Source organism: Malania oleifera, chromosome 5, assembly GCF_029873635.1.
Source record: "Malania oleifera isolate guangnan ecotype guangnan chromosome 5, ASM2987363v1, whole genome shotgun sequence".
NCBI classification, from domain to species: Eukaryota; Viridiplantae; Streptophyta; class Magnoliopsida; order Santalales; family Ximeniaceae; genus Malania; species Malania oleifera.
In genome coordinates, this window is record NC_080421.1 from 104,049,936 (window position 1) to 104,069,404 (window position 19,469).

A 19,469-nucleotide genomic window follows, 5' to 3' on the forward strand; every position below is an offset into this window, starting at 1 on the left:
CACACAGAAGGGCCAAAAGAGTATCGCTCAAAAAGGAATTGACTAATATTATCAGCCTTGAAGAGATTTCCTAAAGACAAAAATCTAGAGCCTTATGGCTCAAGGAGGGAGGTTGGAACACCAGATTTTTTCCATCAAACTACGAATGTCCACCACAGACTGAACACCATTTCCAACATTGAAATTGAGGAGACACTTTGATGGAGGAAGACCTACAAAGTCCTTTATTCGCAATGAGGACAAGGTGCATGCACAGATGGGCACTCTTTTTATCTTTTGTTCAGTGAAACTAGGCGTTCTCAAGCAAAACATTGTCAATACCATTGAGGAATTCTTTGGATCGGGTAGATTTGTAAGCAACATCAATGCCACTTTCTTAACCTTGATTCCAAAAAATTCTAGGGCTGTTAATATAAAGGTCTTCCATCCAATCACCTTGGTGGGAAGCATTTATAAGATCCTTGTGCTGTTAATATAAAGGACTTCCGTCCAAGCAGCTTGGTGCGAAGCATTTCTAAGATTCTTGTTGAATTCCTCGCTACGAGGATCAAAAGCGCCACTCCAAAAATCGTTGGGCGAAAAGAACATGCCTTTGTGGTCGGACAACAAAAATCATGGATCCAACCCTTATTACTAATGAAGTTGTGGGCAACTATCAAAAGGAAGGACAAAGGAGTGTGGTGCCCAAGCTAGACACGAAGAAAACCCTTAACCACATCAATTGGAAATTTTGTCTATATCTTCCAAGAAAAATGGGTTTTGGGGAGCACTTGTGTAGTTGGATTGCCCATTGCATCAACACTCCAAGCTTCTCAATGCTCATAAATGGCAGCCCGTCAGGTTTCATTCGCTCCTCTAGAGGACTTAACCAAGGGGACCCCTCGTCTTCCTTGTTCTTCATTGTGGTGATGAAGGTATTGAGCCTCATGTTGAAGAAAACTACCAAAGGAGGGCTCCTTAAAGGTCTCAAAGTAGGCAAGAATGGGAGGTCCATGGAAGTGTCAACTTGTTGGCAAATTATAGCATCATTTTTTTCCCCATATTCTCAATCTGTGATGCATTTTGGCAGGTTTTGAGACTGTCTTGAACCTCAAAGTGAATCTTGGAAAAAGTGAAATTATCCCAATTGGCAAAAGGTCAAGAAGGCCTTCCCTTGCTAGTCTTCTAGGTTGCAGGAAGGAAACTTTCCCTATTAACTACTTTGGGCTCCCTCTTGGTGCCAAATTCAAAGATAAAGGAGAGTGGAACCCAATTATAGAGAAGTTTGAAAGACTGGTGGGGGATGGAAAAGGAACTTTCTATCAAAAGATGGCAAAAGTCACTCTTATTAGAAGCACCTTGACAAACCTTCCCATCTATTTTATGTCCTCCCTACCACTACTGATTTCTGTTGCTAAAAGACTTGAAGGAATTCAAAGGAGATTCCTTTGGGGTAGCCTGGGGGCAGAATTCAAAGTTCACTGTGTCAAATGGAGCATGGTGAAGCAACCTATTTGTTTGGGAGGTTTGGAATCAAAGTCCCTCCACACTTTCAATAAGCCTTTCTTGGGAAATGGTTATGGAGGTTCATGATAGTGAAAGATCACCTTTGGTGAGGAATCATTGCTTCAAAATATTGGTTAGCTCAAAATGACTGGACTTCTCAAGCTGGTAGAATACCATATGGTGTATTGTGGAAATTCATCAAAAAGGTTGAAATAACTTCCTCCCGTTTATTAGGCTCCAAGTGGGGAATGAGGACAACATTTACTTTTATCAGGGGGTCTTCTAAAACATTCCACTCTTTAGAAACGTGACAGATTGAGAACTCCCCCAGCTCACTGATTTTTCTAGCAATCTTTACTACTTCCAGCACCAAAAGACTCCTAAACACCCAGTTTGGACCTTAGATAACAACTGGGTATTCCCTGTCAGTTCCTTCTACAGGAAACTCTTTCCTATGGATCCAAACAGCAGTACCTCCCCTTGGACTCACATTTGGAAGACAGCTGCCCCTACAAAGGTTGTTTTTCTTGCCTGGGAAGCAATACATGGAAAGATCTTAACCCAGGAGAACTTGCAGAGAAACGGACTGACCGTAGACAACAGCTGATGCAGATTCAGTTGAGAAGATCCTCCTTCACTACCCCAGGACCAGGAACCTTTTAAAGATGGCCCTGACCTTGATCAGACAACAGTGGCCCACTGCCATCTCCGTGGGACCAGAGCTCTAGGCTTGGAGAGGGATTCGGGCAACCAAGTAGAAGAGAAAGGCTTCGTCTCGCAACCCTCTTGCAATTTTCCGATGTGCCATGAAAGAAAGGAACAGGAGAGTGCCTAAAAATTCCTGCGGTTATCAGCTGTCATAGTGAGCTTGTAGTGAATGTATATAATGTAGTTCTTGATTTTTGCAACGCCCTACAGGGCGATTGACTGTCTGCACTCCAGGTTGGCATCCCTTTGATGCCCTTTTGATAAATTTCCTTCACTGATCCAGTAAAAAGGTAACGTCCTGAAGGGAGCTTCTGCAGAGGAAATATAACTTATACAGGTTAAGGGGACATGAATTGGTATATTATTCTATGCCTTAATTGATTTCTATTTTCTTATAAGTCTAAATTCTTTCTTTTTATTTCTTAATGTTTCACCAGATCATATGAATCATCTTAAACACCAATTTTAAATTCAATTTGCCCAGTATAAATTGCAATTTGCAAATTACAAAAACAGATTTTTTTTTAATATAGCAAAATAAGAATACCCTTTATAGATTAAGAATTTACAACCAGGAGAACAAGACATTTCCTCAGCAAAGGCTTGAAAAATCCAACCAAAAACACAGAAAAATCTAAAACCAAAAAGAACAAATAAAACCAGCCCAATCTAACAATCAAGCAATACTGGTGGTCGCGCTAAATATCTGAAAAGCCCACCCCCCGTAAAATTCCCATTACCCACACACCAATGAGATGCCAAATAATGCATCTTCTCCCAAACCAATAAATACAACAACTTCTTCCCTGATACGCGCATTGCGCTTCATTCACGGACCCCCAAAATATTATAAAGAAAGCAAGTTTCCAGAGCACTGCCCTTACCTTTTTTCTGCGAAAACCAACAAAAGAAACTGCCTAACCATCCTCCACCGTCTCTGAACTCACACAACATTCACCTAACAAACCAAATAACTTATTCCATACCCTCCAAGCATAATCACAATGTACAAAAAGAGCCATGCAGATTGTTGATAAACACAACAGCAGCTATATACCTTTCCAACACCTAAGAAACTACACATGAATACAAATATATTAGGAACCAATTTAGAGTGCAAGTTTACCTCTTTCCACAGCAGATCCGGAGCAGAACAAGAATCACGGGAAAGAAACCTTCTTGCCAGACTTGTAAATCTAAGGTGCCATGTTATGGAATGGGTCTAATCATAGTTATCAGAAAACACTAACCCCCAAGCAAATTACGTATTGGTACAAACCACCCGAAATGGAACATTTTGTTTCCAGAATGCTAAATCTAACAATCCAAAGTTTTAAGTCAACATTTTACACAACATAACTTTTTATTAGTTAAAAGTAGGGAATCATCACATTTTAATTCTTATTCTGTCATTATTAATCTATTTCTCAACAGAAAATCTCTTCTACCTTCAGAAACACCTCAACATCCTCTCCAAAATTACAAGTGTCATTACAATTTTTTCACCAACATATCCATTTATATATATACCCCAATGTTCCACATTTTAAAGCATGATCCCATTACCATTCAACGTGCCACGTTCTAGGTAACATTGGGTCTGATTGTCTTGAAATGGATCCAGAAATCTCCCTAACAAAGATTGTCTATCCAAACTCTGTATAAGGAAGAGCAAAATACACACATTGGCAAGAAATGCGAAGGTACTCAACCCACATCAAAACCCTAACTCACTTCGTTATATTGACCAAATGAAGGATTCAATTAATAGAAATTTACGAAGTGAGAGAGAGATGGAATAATCTATGAAAGAGAAAGAGTCAACAATGAAAGGCCTTTGAGAGGAGAAGCTGCACCAAAAGAATCAAGGTTAGAGAGTTGGAGAGAGAGCTTGTGAGAAGCGTTGGGGCATTTCGAAACATGTATGAGATGTTTGCACATAGGTGATGACTATATATGAACATTATCCAACATTCTGAAAGGAAATTAAGAACTCTTGAAAAAACAAACATAACACAGGCAAATGATGTTATTTTCCCGCACATCATCCTATCTTTGCAGCATGATAGCATGAAAAATAAAATAATGCAGTTAAAACAAGAAAATCTTGGTTACAAAGAAACTACTACCCAGACAACTGTACCCTTCAATTTCTACATATTAAACCAGGATTGGGCATGCAAAGGATTCACAGGAAAAAAAAAACAAAAAAAAAAACAAAAACAAAAAACAAAACAAAATAAAACATAACAAAACAAAACAAAAAACGAAAAACAAAAACAGAAGAACAAAACAAAAAACACACAGTGAATGAACAACAACTCAACAAGCTAGAATAAATATTTTCTTCATTAAAACAGAATAATATAAATACATCAGACATAATTGCAATAAAAGACTCAGGCGATCACTTTGCCGCATTCATACTGCAAACCATAATTAAAATCTCTTCCAATATATAGTGCTTAATTCTCAACAAAATTTTAGAAGGCTCATCAAAAAATATACACAACAGGCAACTATTGTTGCAATAAATTCATTAAATTCAACTTTCATCTAAGCAGCTTACGATTTTTCTTCTCTCTCTTCACCCTTTTAGGAAAGCGTTCTTGGGGCTCTAAAACAACTTCACCGTGCATCTGTGACCAGAGCTCCTCAAACTGACTATAAAAGCTTTCCTGAAACCAGTCTAAAATTTCTGAATGCAATTCCATAGGATTCTTCTCCCATGCTTCTTTTAACATCGCACAACTGTCAATAGTTCTCACATTTAACTTGTTTAATAGATTCCCAACCCGCCTTTGGCCCAATGCCTCGGGCCTGAGAATGCTTCCAGGTGGAGCAAGCATGAACTTCCGTACAGATCCTAAGCATGGCAACACATTGCCTTCCAGCAAAGCATAAGCAAATACAGCAACTCGATTCACCTTACTTGTGATGGGCAAGCTATGTAAGGGGAGCTGCCATAGATGCAGGCCAAAAGTTGGAATCACCCAGCAAAAAACTTGGTCAGTTAGAGGCTCGTAATAAGGTTTGGGATCAGAAAGGGGTGCAGAGAAACTGCATGATGACCCAGCATATTTAACAAGCCAATCTGATTTTACACTGGTTGCTCCATGCATGTAAGGTCTTTTTGTACACAACAATTCATTGTACACCAAAAATTCAGGCGCTGAATTTGACAAAGATGACCAATGATGAAGGAACACCGTCTCTTTAACCATGCAAGCTTGATACCTGACTGCTTTTGCTTTTCTATTTCCCTCTGATAAACCTGAAATTCCTCTAGTGCGTTTAGCAATTCTATCTGCCCAGCCAGCACAGATAGCTTGGCTCAAGAGTTCCTCCTCAATCAATAAGAGAGAATGCTTGTCAGAGCAACCTCTCCAAGCATGCTCCACATCCTCCATGGTTCCATGGGTCCATGAAAATTCCTGCTGCAAGCCACGACCAATATTATGACTAAAAACCAAATGAAGCAGTTGCTTTCTTAGCTTGGACATTTCCTCCATGTTTTTCAGATGCAATGCATGTTCATTGCAAAATTCAACTGGACTATTAGAAAGTTCAAAACAATTCAAGGCATAAGCTACAGTAAGAGCATCACTGGTAGGATTAGAAAATTTTGCTCGAGACTTTTTAGTAGTTTCTTTTAATTTCTTTTTCCTCAACTTTTCTTGCCTGTCCACAATTTTCTCACTGTCTAGGGTATTGGATTTCCCATCCTGCTGTAAACCATCTTCATTAGACTGGCTTCCTTCAAATTGCATAATGAAAGGATTAGAAAAGCTCAAAGCTGCAGCAGCAGCGACAGCATATGCTAAAACCAGACCTGCTCGGGCATATACCTTTAGTTTCCTCATTATTTGAATAACTGTAAGCAGCATCCGGGAATGGCGAGGACTCATGGGATACAGTGCCATGGCCTTCCCTAAGGGAGTCAGTTTTCCATTACTATCAAGTGCTTCAAGAGTCTTTAAGCAAGACTCTGCTTCAACCAATGCAGTAGCCTGAGGTGGTGTTGGAAATGGGAAATTTGCAACCTACAACACAAGATTTAGGAAAAACCTCAAAATAGGCATCAAGGCTGAATTTGTATCGAAGAAAATACAGCATAGTTATGTGGATCATGGTTGCAAAATTGCATAAGAATTCCACAGAACACCACAAAATTATGATTAACATTGACACCATGAAAACATAATTATTTACAGAAGTTGAAATAACCAACCATGCCCCAATGGTTCCAATGCTGACATTTGCCCCAGTCAAATAAGAAACAACTTAATCATGACATTGCTGAATATGTAAGGAAGATGCAGATAGCATCCCATCTGCCTTCCTCCCCCCCCCCCCCCCCAAAAAAAAAAAAAAAAAAACACAGAGAGACAAGAAAAAGCACTAAAAATATTAACGCATCATTCATCCAAATAAATATTCAGCATTGCAAATTTGAATCATGCATAATAGGACACATACTATTCTGAAATCACTGGCATGCTTGGCAAGAAATATACTTTAACAAAAGAAAGTCAAACAACCAAAAATAATGTCCAACTCACCTTATCAATACCCATTGATTTCATTAGAAGGACAACACCATCAACAGGTATTTTAGAAATTTCCGCAATGGAGAAGTCGGGAAATATGTTATTAAATACCGCCGAGGAATACAGACGATAACAATGGCCAGGCGCAGTTCTTCCAGCTCTTCCAGCACGTTGAGCCGCTGATGCCTTACTTATCCACTGTATTTTATATGCTTCCATTCCATTAGAGGAGTTATAATTCTTGACTTTTTCCCTTCCAGTATCAACTACATATTTGATGCCTGGGATGGTTAAAGAGGTTTCAGCTACATTAGTTGCAACAACAACAAGACGTTCTCCTTCCTTGATCTCTTCAAATACACGCAACTGCGCCGCTGCAGGCAGCATGGCATAAAGAGGAAGAACACACAATGGCCCAGGAGAAAGAACATTTTCTCCTCTCTTTTCCTCTCCCAAACCAGGATTAAATTTGTCCAAGCAACCATCTGAAGAAGCATGATTGGCCTGCTCTCCCTTGGAATTAGGGTTCAATGTTGCTTTTCCAGCCAAAGCTTCAAAAGCAGCCTTCAGTGAGGCAATGCTCCCATCCTCTCCCAAAACATCTACAAGTTTACCATCACTTGAAGGGGATTTGTCGTTCATTGAATCCCCGTCATCTCCAATTTCCAGTTCACTATCTGTGTCCAAGTCATAGGAGGCATCTGATTCATCTTCATTCAAATCATCATGATCTTCATCAAAAGAGCTAAATCTGTCAGTGTGCCATTGGTCTGAGTTTCCATGAATATCAAATGCTTCATTAACCTCCTTCGCATTAATTTCTCCAATGGAGTTCATTTCAGAAACCGCAGTTACCTCATGACCTATGTTTCCTCTAGAACTTCTCAAGATCAGCTCTCTCGATGCTTTACGTAGCTTCTGGCACAAGTACTCTACTTCCCTTTGCCCTGTAACAAATACAAGTATGCCACCTGCTGGCAACCTCTTGTGAATTGACAAGACCTTTTTATAGGCTTGGCCAATATAGTCAACAATCTCTGTTCTCTTTGAGAAGTGTGTGGTTACTGGAAATTGCCTGGTCGGAACTTCAAGAACAGGTGGTGAAAAAGCAAATAACCTTCTTCCCGAAACAAAGTCCTCAACTCGCAGGGTGGCGCTCATCAGTACAACCTTTAAAGGAGATATCATGCATTCAGGACTTATTTTTCCTTCCAAAAGCATCTTTTGCTGTTTCTCGAATTCGTCCTGCATTGCACACAAGATCAATTACCAATTGTGAATAAGGAGATAAGAAAGCCATAAACTTTTCCCTGATAGTAATGACAATAATAATATTAATAGATGTGTTCTAGCTTCACCTGACGGAGTTTAATGATACGAGAAAGCATTCCAATCAGTATGTCTGTGTTCAAGCTCCTCTCATGAGCCTCATCCAAAATTATGATAGAGTAACGCTTTAATAAGATATCACCCTACACCAAATATCCATTGGCAGGAACATTATAAGCAGAAAATTAATTCTCACAGGCATCTGAACGTAGACATTTTTTGATTGAAACATACAGAATTAAATTCACCACACATGACTCAGTAAGTTCAAGATCTAGAAGGCAAATTAACAGAGCAATATTTCCAAAAATAAAATAAAATAAACCTTCCTACTTCAATAACACAAAATGGAAAGGCTGTCTTATGGAATTCAAACACTAGCACCGTATCAAGCCTTAAAGATCAAAAATATCACAAATTTAAGTTTTTCCATCTCTTACAATTATCACAAATTCTGTCAGAGCATCCATCTCTGTGTCCATTTCTGTCATATTTTCTTGATCTCTCAAGACCAAAAAATTTGAATTCAAATTCAAGGCCTTAAATTACGATAAATAGGCATGACACAAAATATCAACTTAATGTGCCAGATATTGAGACAGGCAAAAGACAGGGAAATGTATATCCAGCAAAAGTATAATACTGTATAAAGAAATATATTGGTAGACAAAAAGAAGAGCACCTTTCCCCTGTAACAAGCTATAAAAGCATAAATACGCATGACACAAAATATCAACTTAATGTGCGATATATTGAGAGGCAAAAGACGGAGAAATGTATATCCAATAAAAGTATAATACCGTATAAAGAAATATATTGGTAGACAATAAGAAGAAGACTATTCCCCTGTAACAAGCTATAAAAGCATAAAGTTGCAAACTTACTGATACAAATATCTTTTTTTGAAACATAATTCAAATATAATATTATTACAACAAATAAAAAAGCTACTAATCGAATGTAAAACCCAAAGTATAATGTTTTGTGGAGCAAAACCTGGAGTTCTCGTAGCAAAATTCCATCAGTCATAAACTTGATAGAGCAATTGTCCCCAATCTTCTTTTCATGCCTAACTTGAAAACCAATCTCCCTTCCAAGATGGAGACCAAGCTCAAATGCCACTCGCCTGGCAGTGGCAAGGACAGCAACACGGCGTGGTTGGGTTACACCAATAATACCACTCCGAAAAATGGACTGGTTTGAACCATAGCCAGCTTCATAAAGGAACTGAAAAAAAAAAAAAAAAAAGTGGAAAAAATGCTAGTAAGCAAAGAACAAGATGGTTACTTAGGTAAACATCGGTCTTAAACTACAGCGGATCATTAAACTAATTCACCTGAGGAACTTGAGTGGTTTTCCCACATCCAGTCTCCCCACAAATAACAATGGTTGAATGTTCATTTATAGCTTCCATTATCTCTTGCTCCATCATGACTATAGGAAGATCCTTCCGTTTATTATCAACCTCATTTGGTCTTGAAACATGTACCACAATTGGGGCAGTCAAAGCTCTCTGCAGAGGGCAATCTTGGAGTTTGCTAGTACTGCTAAAATCTTCTTTTCGACTATCACCCTGTTGCATATAAAAAAACACAGATCCTAAGTTTATACTAGTTGACATAAATATTCAAATAGGTGTGCAAAGTACAATTTCATAATCAGCAGCATAGGTACTTAATTTATCTACACACACACACACACATCCTTCCATTTATTATCAACCTCATTTGGTCTTGAAACATGTACCACAATTGGGGCAGTCAAAGCTCTCTGCAGAGGGCAATCTTGGAGTTTGCTAGTACTGCTAAAATCTTCTTTTCGACTATTATCTGCTCCACCCTGTTCCATATAAAAAAACACAGATCCTAAGTTTATACTAGTTGACATAAATATTCAAATAGTTGAGCAAAGTACAATTTCATAATCAGCACACACACACATATGCATATATATATATATATATATATATATATATGTATAATATGAACATGTTCAACTAAAATAACTTGGTAGGATAGGCTTGGCACATCGGCAAGGCTGCCCCATTACAACCTGGGCATCGCAGACAAGCCATGGGTATAGTCAGTCTACGTGTGGGAGGAATGACTGTGTACACCAGCAGCCCCCCTAGACTCAAAGAACAATATTTTTTTTTTTTCTTTGGGATAACAGATGGCACAGTTATAAAACTAGCTAGCTACTCCAAGCACCATAGTAACCTCATCTGTAGTGAGAGTCAGTGTGGGCCACTCAGACCCTACAGTAGCCAAAAGGAGAAATTCATATCCTGTGGGGTTCAAACCAAGGACCTACATTTCTTAAACTGCTTATTATGGCTCTCCTCACAACTGGCTGCCCCTTCGGGTTTTGAAAGCTCTTTAGTGTTCTCCCTCAGCACTTCTAAACAAACAAATAAACTTTTCTCACTACATTGTTCAGAGTGCAACACCTTCAACTATGTGGCATGTTCCATTGCAGCATATCATCTTGAATCACAAAGCACTAGAGAATCTGCCACTGCATGTTACATTTTACAAGTTCACATCTGCACATGGTGGTCTGGACCCTAGAAGAGATATTGATGCCCCTCATATTCTGAGCTTATACCTGTAATATACATGATTCTTTTCAAGCAAAAATTATGCATTTGGGCACATGTAGGTTTGTTTTATTTCCATTTTCATTTTTAAATTTTTGTTATCTTAAGTTGTTTTCACCGTCAGAAAAAAGGATGAGGCATGTTTGTAGTCACTTGCAGACATGTTTCCACATTTACATTTTTCCAAGCATGTTTCATGTGGCTAACTTCTAAAATGTTCTGATGAAAACAGAAATGACACAAACTAATACATTAGCAAATGCATCCTAAAATAGTTCATAATTTAAAAAATACTATTAAAGTTTTTTTTTTTTTGTTACCAGATAGGTTCACTTTTTAGACACTATCAAGAAAAGTTAATGACTCTATTCCCCAATTGTAAATTTCAATATTAGATGTGCACAAATCCAGAACTGAATATTTAGCACTCCATCTTACATTGAAATGAACATTATTTGCCATGAATTTCATTTTCAAAGTATTAAATATCTCTTAAGAAAGAACATTGTTGCCATGCATTTCACTATCAAAGTATTAAATATCATTGCATATTTTTTCTTGTGTTTTACAATATCAAATTTTTGGTGATCTAAAAAAAAAAATGCAATACACATTATAAAACTATAGGAACCAACACAAAAACTTCAAGAATAACACATAAATAATATAATGATATTATCATACATGGATATACAGCCTTTTGTGTGCAATTTTAAAGTAGGTGCATACCGTTGACTCGATGCACTTTCTGTCATCATAATTACATGAACAGGACAAAGAACTTCTGATCTCTTCTTTAATAACTATGTTGCTGCTAAAAATGGAAACCTCTTCAGCTGGCAAGGTGGTATCATGTGTAATGCTAGAAATCTGTTGTGGAATAGAGGCCGAGGAGATGGAAGAGTTACTCAAAATTTCTCTCTCAACCATTATTGGTTGCACAACTTCAACATCATCAAACCCCTGCTCTCCCTGGTTCTCGTCGAAATTAGGATCAGTTTTACATGAAGCATTATTACCACCCTTTCTCTTGAAAGATTGATCACTACGTGGCACTTCTAAACCTGCCTTATGATATTGAATTGCCTTTCTACGTCTTCTCCGCACAGTTTCATCCTACAGCCAAGATAGACACTTCAGTAACATAAAATATAATAAGAAAACTACTAAAAGTTAAACAAGTGTCCTTCTATTAAATGAACAAACCTGACCAATATCCTTTGAAGACTGAAGAAGCAAGTATGCATCCTCTGCAATCTTATATTTCCTATAAATAAAATGCGAAAATAAATATAGAACAATCTAAGCCTTCCAGTGATAAGTGAACAGAAAAGGAATTTATCAAAGCACACCATAACAGCAACATACTCAAGGTTCTCAATACTTTTCTTCAGCAGAAGTGCTCTCTTCCTACACAAATGAAAGGAAAATAGTCAGAATTTAGTAAAACAGGGGAGGATAAATCAAAAAAACACACGAAACACACACATGAACCCACCCACACACCCATCAACCCACCTACACACCTCCAATTCCCTCATCTTTCTTGTCCGAGAATTGCTTATTTTTGAAATGGTCTTTGCTTTAACCATACACTTCTGTACAGAGAAAATCAAACATTCAAATTCATATATAAAACAGATTCAACCACCAAGTGGTCTGCTGCACACCTGTTTCGCGCCTTTTTGTTTATTCTTCTTCTTTTCTGGCAATATGATTGCATTGCTATCACCACCTTGCAAGCTAACAAATGAAAGCAAAAAGAAAAGGGCTTCTTAGGGTCTTAGCCATGAGAAAAGAATTGTTTTCAGCAAGGTCAATGTATATCACCCAATACTATAATAATATAAATATATGCCTTCGCAATTGAAAACAACACATGCGTATATTTCCCAAACAAAACTAGAACTAAAGTTAGAGGTCCAGATAATAAACAATGGTTGCTTTTCTAAGAGAAGCAAAATTGAATGTCATTGTCTATACTAATAAGACAGAAAATATAGATGTTGTTAAACTCTACAACAAGAAAAATTCTTTTGTTTGATACTTTTAATTCAGAAAATAATTGTAGGCAATAATATTTTACCTCCCCGAATCTTGTCTCCGCAGGTCAACAAATTGTCCCAGATTTTCTAAAGATGACTTCATTTGCTCCTGGTTTCCACAATTCTAGAAATGGTAGTCTTAACAAGCTGATTCAGCTGAAAATAATTATGAACATTAGGATAACTTTTCTAAAACAAAATTTGGTCAATAGTCAAATTGCCCATATGATTAGCTACGTAAAGCAATTCAATAACCCAAAGCGTTTGATTTTTTACTTTCAGTGGTTGTTATCTCTAATCATGGGATTGATGCCTGCATAAATGCAACGCCCAGTGCACAAGGCTCCCACCCCATATTGGGAGTCTGAGATTGTATGTGTGCATACCATGTGAAAAACATCAAAATACAGATCATGCTGTCCCGCACACCGCCATGGACTCGTACTCCAAGGACACCAGCTGGAACACTATCAACAGAACTGGATCTATTTTGTTTATTGTATTCATCACATGTTCCACTTTATCAACTTGGTTCTATGTAAGAAAACACTTTAACAAATGGGGAAGAAAAACAAAACAAAAGAAAATATAAAAAAAGGCACTCAAAAAAGGGGGCAGAACAACACACATATACATAATGTGTGTACACACAAATAGAAAGAGAGACAGAGGATAATTGTAATGCGTCATTGAATACATGTTGAAACAAGAAGAGCCATTGAAAAATACAATTGACATGGTGATAGTGCATTTCATAGGCAGATACTGGTTCCACACACCATGGTTTTGAAAACTGGATCGGTGACCGAACCGCAAAAGCCACCGGACTAATCGAGGATTGAGGATCAGACTGTATGGGGATTGGGGAGGCAAACCTGGAATGGAGAAATCCCAAATCTGTATGGCTGTTGTGACGCGCGGCAGAGTGGAGGCATGCGCGTCTGCAGCTAAGGGGAGCTTTGAAGTTGATGGGCAGCGGAGTAGAGGCATACGTGTTGTGCGGTGACCTGCAGTATCTAATGGTTGTGGGTAGGGGTGGCAAACGTTCGGTTCAGCCAAATTTGGTTAATTAACCAAATTAACCGAAAATGTCGGTTAATGAAAACTGTTAACATTGAAACTAACCCTTTGTCTTTCTTTGAATGGTTTATTCACCAATTGCATCCTCCAAGTTTGTCACCTCCACCTCTATAGGCAAGTCATTGCTCATTTTCCCTTTAATATCTAAAAATAAAAAAAGGTAAAGCACAATCATAAAGTAAGTAAAGTAGTAAAGAACATCATAGGCATATGGCTATGAATTGCAACTTGTGACAATAGTTATGAACAACGCAACATAATAAAAATTATGAATTTTTAGTGGTATGAGGTTTTATTACATGAAACGGGATATAATCACATTAATCAACTCCATTTTCACTAGCAATAATCAAAGCCAAAATAGCAAAAAAATTAACACAATATGAATGAAAAATTATCAAACACAAGCTGCCAGCTTAGCCATTTGTTCAATATTAAAATATTGGCAAACAATGAATAATAGAAATCAAATCAAAACAAGGCCCTAAATTTTATTTTCCTTTTCCAAATGTACACAGCAGACAGCACCAACACAGCATAATTATGCAATAATTATACAAACCCTTCATACAAACAATATCATAGCAGACAACATCAACACAGGATCAGTTCCAAGAACAACAAAGAAATCAACCAGCATTTACTATAATCTAAGTAAACACATTTCAAAAGAAGAGCACCATTATGGGTCATAATGGGCCAAAATAAGAGCACCGTATAAGCTAAACACATTTCTATAATTTATGGCATTATCCACCAGAAGCTCACAGTCACTGATGCCATACAATCTAACCAAGAAAAGCTGATTGGGCATGAAGCATGAAGTACTGAAATTTACAAGCAGCATAAGAACTAAAAACAAACAGGCAAAAAAGAAAAATAAAAACAAGACCGAACACTCACAGATGTAAATCAAAGTATACCGATGTAAATCTGTGAGGGCGCAACAACCAGCACAAACGATATCCCTGCTGAAATTCGTCAATCTAACCAATAAATCAAAACACACTCCGTCGGTCCGTCCGATGCCAAAGACATGAACGACGAACGGCAATCGCCCGTCCGAAACTGTGAATATAACTCACAGATTTAACTGCGAACGGAACACCTCTATCCAGACTGAAACGAGGGAAGAGGGGAAGGTCGAAGCCTCGAAGGTACCTGAGACACTGAGTGAAGAGCCGTCGCCACGCCCACGCGAGGGAAGAGCCGAAGAGGGCCAATAGGCCAAGATTCAAGAGGGAAGTCAGGGTCAGGGAAGAGGGATTAGAGGGAGAACCGCAGAACTGAGCAGTGGAGAAAGATGAGAGAGAAGCCGAGAAGTGGCAAGGGGAGAACGGAGATGGGGAGTATGTACATACGAGAACAATAAACCCTGGCTAGCCCTCCGCTCCACCATTTTTTTCCCATCGCGCCCTTAACAAATTAACACATACCAATTTATATTTAAAAGTTAATTAATTATTAAAACGATTAACACATTAACATTTCATATTAACCGAACCGAAATTCGATTGAACTTTGGTAAAGCATAACTAAACCAATCGAATCGATTTTCTTAATTGAACCGAACCAAACCAATCAATTTCGATTGGGTAATTCAGGTTTCTCCGAATTACGCTCACCCCTAGCTGTGGGAGATGGAGAAGTTGAGAAGGGGGAAGGAGGAGAATTGACGAGTCAATGGTAAAAAATGAAAATTGAGGAAGGTGTTTAACTTTATACTTTAGTCTTAAGGTTTGTTATTTTTTTTACTTTTTATACTTTTATAATTTTAATTTACAAAATTACCCTTTGGCATATATGTATTTTTAGAACAAGTTTTAAGGTTAAAATAATATGAACAGGATTAACTTAGCAATGAACTCAAATGGCACTAGCTCAAACCGGTTTGTACTAGTTCAGTTAGTTCTCCGTCGAGTCAAGTTTTCTATTTTCCCCCCACACCCAAATTAGACATGTGCCAGGTTTTTGTTAGACGAGGTTTAACTTCCCGATCCAAGGTTTTTTTATTTTTTTTTCTTTTTAAACTTTTATAATTTTAATTTACAAAATTACCCTTTGGCATATATGTACTTTAATAACAAGTTTTAAGATTAAAATAATATGAACAGGATTAACTTAGCAATGAACTCAAGTGGCACTAGTTCAAACCGGTTTGTACTAGTTCAGTCAGTTCTCCGTCGAGGTAAGTTTCCCATTTTCCCCCCACACCCAAATCAGACATGTGCCAGGTTTTTGTTAGACGAGATTTAACTTCCCGGTCCAATTTGATTTTTAAAAGCTTGAGTAATGTTATGAAAACCATAAAGGGTTCATGAATGTCACCTCTTCGTTTTTCCACCACCATAAATTCCTTCTCATCCTTATTGCCCTATAAAAGGGCACCCCACCCCCTCGCTCTCATTTGAATACACATACATATAGCATGCTTATATATACATATTTCATGCTTGAAGTGAGAAGTATATCGAAAGGATTAGAGAATATGAGAGATAGAGAGAAGAAAGATACTTTGTACAAGGGCGGCTCCAAATAATCTTGTAATTCCTCACGAAATAATGAAATTTTTTATCTCTTCCGCTCATGAAGTAAGTATAGCCGAACCACGTAAAAATTTTTGTCTTGTCTCTATTTATTTTCTAAATCTTTTATAACACGTTATCAGCATGAAACTCTAACCAATTGACATATTTTTATATATTTATACCGCCTTAATGGACAATTTTTTTTTCTATATATTAATATCGCCTTAATGGCCGATCTTATTTTTATACCACACACACACACACACACACACACACACACACACACACACACACATATATATATATATTGTATCAATCTCAATAAGAGATGGTAAAATAGCCCTCTTCGAGAGGCTATATATATTTAATCTCTAAAAAAATGGTAAGATAGCCCTCCTGAAGAGACAATATATTTAAATTTTCCGTTTACATATTTGATCTCTTGAAAGAGATAGTCCTTTTGAAGAGGCTATATATCTAATCTCTATAAGAGACACTATATATTTAAATTTCCTGTCTATATATTTAATATATAAAAATAATAGTAAATATTTATCTCCTAAAGAGGATATATTTTTAACATCTTGAAGAGATGTTCAAATCAACCTGCTGAAAAGGTAAAATAGTATTGACGTGACGTTTTCGAATGCAAACTAGAACAAGGTATGGTTTTAAAAATATTATCGTGCAAAACATGGTGTAATGGAGTCACCACTAACATTTTGAAGTGTGGTTAGAACACTTGATTACTACCTAATTAAGGGTAGAATCGGTCTACGTTACCATATTCGGGTTCGATTGTTCGGTTACGCAATGGGAAAATATTAGCACCCCCTACACATATGTTCTACAAACGATACCTAATTAATCAAAAATTATCTCACGAATTAAATTTAATAAGCCTTTGAAAATTACTCCATTTCGTAAATTTATGAAATGCACATGTAAAGAAATAAATCACACAAAAATGTACACAATATCTATATTCCCTCATAACTGAGGTATACCATACTTTGAAGAGTCCATGTCTCCCTTTTAAATCATCAAGATATGAAAATCAAAAAAAGTAAATTATAAAAATATGCTCCTAGGTCTTTTGAAATTTGTAGGATTTTTCTAAGTAAGGAAAAATATATTTTGAAGGAACCTTAGGAGGTTTTTGAATTTAGTCATGATGAAAAAAAAGTGAGCAAAAACATTTTTTTGACCTCAAAGCATTTTTGAAATTTTCCCTGATTTTTCTGAATTTTTATGTGATTTTTCCAAGTAAAAAAACAATTTTGATCTCAAAAATATTTTTTTGTGATTATTTGTAATTTTTTTTTTTTTGTAAGTTTTCAATATTTTTCCCGAATATTAAAATAACAAAAAGACAATTAATGAAAATAGTGACAGTCAAAAACAATTTTTTTAGAATTTTCTTCTAATTTTTATGAATTTTTATAGCAAAATAACGAGTTTTTGATAAAATATTACCAAACTTGTCTAATTGGTTCGACCCTATTTCCTGAAGTGAATATGAATACATCTCATGGTCGAGAATGAGGTCGAATGTATGGTTGTGGGCATAGTTATGGCCGTGATTGAAATTATCATTGGCGTCGAGATATGAGGATATGATCCCCCAGAAGAGGGATAACCCTTGAAGAGGGATGACTCCCAGAAGCGGGAGAATCAATGATACACATCATGAAATGAATACTTCAGACGCGAAGAAAAAGATCATTGGTTGCATACTTGTCGTACGTTGAGGTAGTTGGTAGATCTATACCAAGCCTTTATAAATGACAAAAAAAAAAAAAAATAGTAAAGAAGTAAAATAAATGTTGCCGATTTTCTTGAAAATCAAATAATAATGCAAAGTAAGCAATGTTTTGTTTAGATTTATCATTGCTTTGATCAATTTTAAGGAAAAAGTTTGTTTAGTTAAAGAAATACAACACACACAACTTTTTGAGATAGATAATATTTTAATTACTTGAATATATTTTCAATAAATGTCAAAACAATATCTATTTTTACAAATTTGATTGAAGGTTTTGGAAGAGTTAATATAAAGTTACCCAATGGTACTTTATTACAAATTGATGAAAGTTTATATTCCAGCAGATATAGAAGAAATCTATTAAACTTTAAAGATTTAATGAATATTACATTGAAACTACAAATGAAAGCAGTAAAGATTTCCTTTATACTATTTATATTGTTTATGAGAAGAAATAGATTTTAGAAAAATTGACCACTTTATCTTTTGGACTGTATTATCCAAAGATTAAAGCAGCAATAAAATTATATAATATCTTGTATCATAAGTGTAACAACTCAAAGTTATTTACACTTTGACATGATTATCTTGCACATCATAGAGATCTAATGATGCGAAGAATCATTAAAAAATTAACATGGTCATTCACTAAAAGAACAGGATTCTTTTATCAAATGATTTCATATGCATTGCTTGCTCTTAAAGGAAATTAATTATCATTTTAATGAAATAGTATTCCCTACATTAGGGGGAGAAAAATTAGTGTCTGAAGCACAACGTGAAATCATATGGAATGCCATGAGTTTATCTCATTTAGATTCTCGCACAAATCATATAGTGAACTTGAGGTTAAAAAGATTATGCATTTGCAAGGCATTGCAAATCAGTTACGAGATTCTTTTGTAGATACTAAGGTCATATTAAAATCTCATATACATGCTGCAAATATTCTAGCACATATTGATGTCCCTAAAGGACAACAACTGGCTAATGAACCTAAACCACAAGTTAAGCATGGAAGACCTGTTGGTGCAAAAGATAAAACTTCCAGAATGAGAAGATTGAAATTTATAAACACTCCAGAAGAGGTTACAGAGGTGGATAATCCATTCGACATTCATAAACCCATTTCTCCTAAAAATAAAATTCATAGAATGAAACCTCCTAAAGAGGAATCTCTTGAAAAAACATCCCTTGAAAAGGGACAAGTACCTGGAAATAATAATGAGATCTCAATTCATTACACAGGAGAAATATGGGATGGAAATAAAGTTGTTGTCAAAAACACATTTGCATATGTAGTAGCTACTAACATTACCAGAAGTAATGAGGATCCTAAACCTAAATCTGTTACTAAATGTTGATATAGAAGTGATTGGC

At 36.5% G+C, this 19,469-nt stretch overlaps 2 protein-coding genes across 21 annotated transcripts; one reads left to right on the forward strand and one right to left on the reverse strand.

Annotated features, from left to right (window-relative positions):
- Positions 1 to 752: 752 nt before the first annotated feature.
- LOC131156089 (uncharacterized) lies at positions 753 to 1,572 on the forward strand. Its single transcript, XM_058109538.1, has 2 exons — positions 753 to 963; positions 1,070 to 1,572. The coding sequence occupies exons 1-2, from the start codon at positions 753 to 755 to the stop codon at positions 1,570 to 1,572; spliced, it is 714 nt and encodes a 237-aa protein (XP_057965521.1).
- A 2,952-nt stretch (positions 1,573 to 4,524) lies between these two features.
- Positions 4,525 to 15,213, reverse strand: LOC131155263 (ATP-dependent RNA helicase DEAH13). 20 transcript variants are annotated; one of them, XM_058108284.1, is made up of 16 exons: positions 14,958 to 15,213; positions 14,700 to 14,764; positions 13,842 to 13,940; positions 13,592 to 13,732; positions 12,758 to 12,872; positions 12,342 to 12,414; positions 12,190 to 12,269; positions 12,040 to 12,081; positions 11,878 to 11,938; positions 11,401 to 11,787; positions 9,795 to 9,911; positions 9,409 to 9,645; positions 9,069 to 9,299; positions 8,102 to 8,215; positions 6,756 to 7,988; positions 4,525 to 6,236 (listed from the first exon to the last, which is right to left on the reverse strand). In XM_058108284.1, the coding sequence occupies exons 5-16, from the start codon at positions 12,817 to 12,819 to the stop codon at positions 4,746 to 4,748; spliced, it is 4,128 nt and encodes a 1,375-aa protein (XP_057964267.1). In that variant the 5' UTR covers positions 12,820 to 12,872; positions 13,592 to 13,732; positions 13,842 to 13,940; positions 14,700 to 14,764; positions 14,958 to 15,213; the 3' UTR covers positions 4,525 to 4,745. The 20 variants fall into 20 exon arrangements, with proteins under 20 accessions (XP_057964267.1, XP_057964275.1, XP_057964259.1 ...); XM_058108292.1 differs by having other exon boundaries at positions 9,819 to 9,911; positions 14,958 to 15,196; XM_058108276.1 differs by having other exon boundaries at positions 13,592 to 13,723; positions 14,720 to 14,767; positions 14,958 to 15,196.
- Positions 15,214 to 19,469: the final 4,256 nt, after the last annotated feature.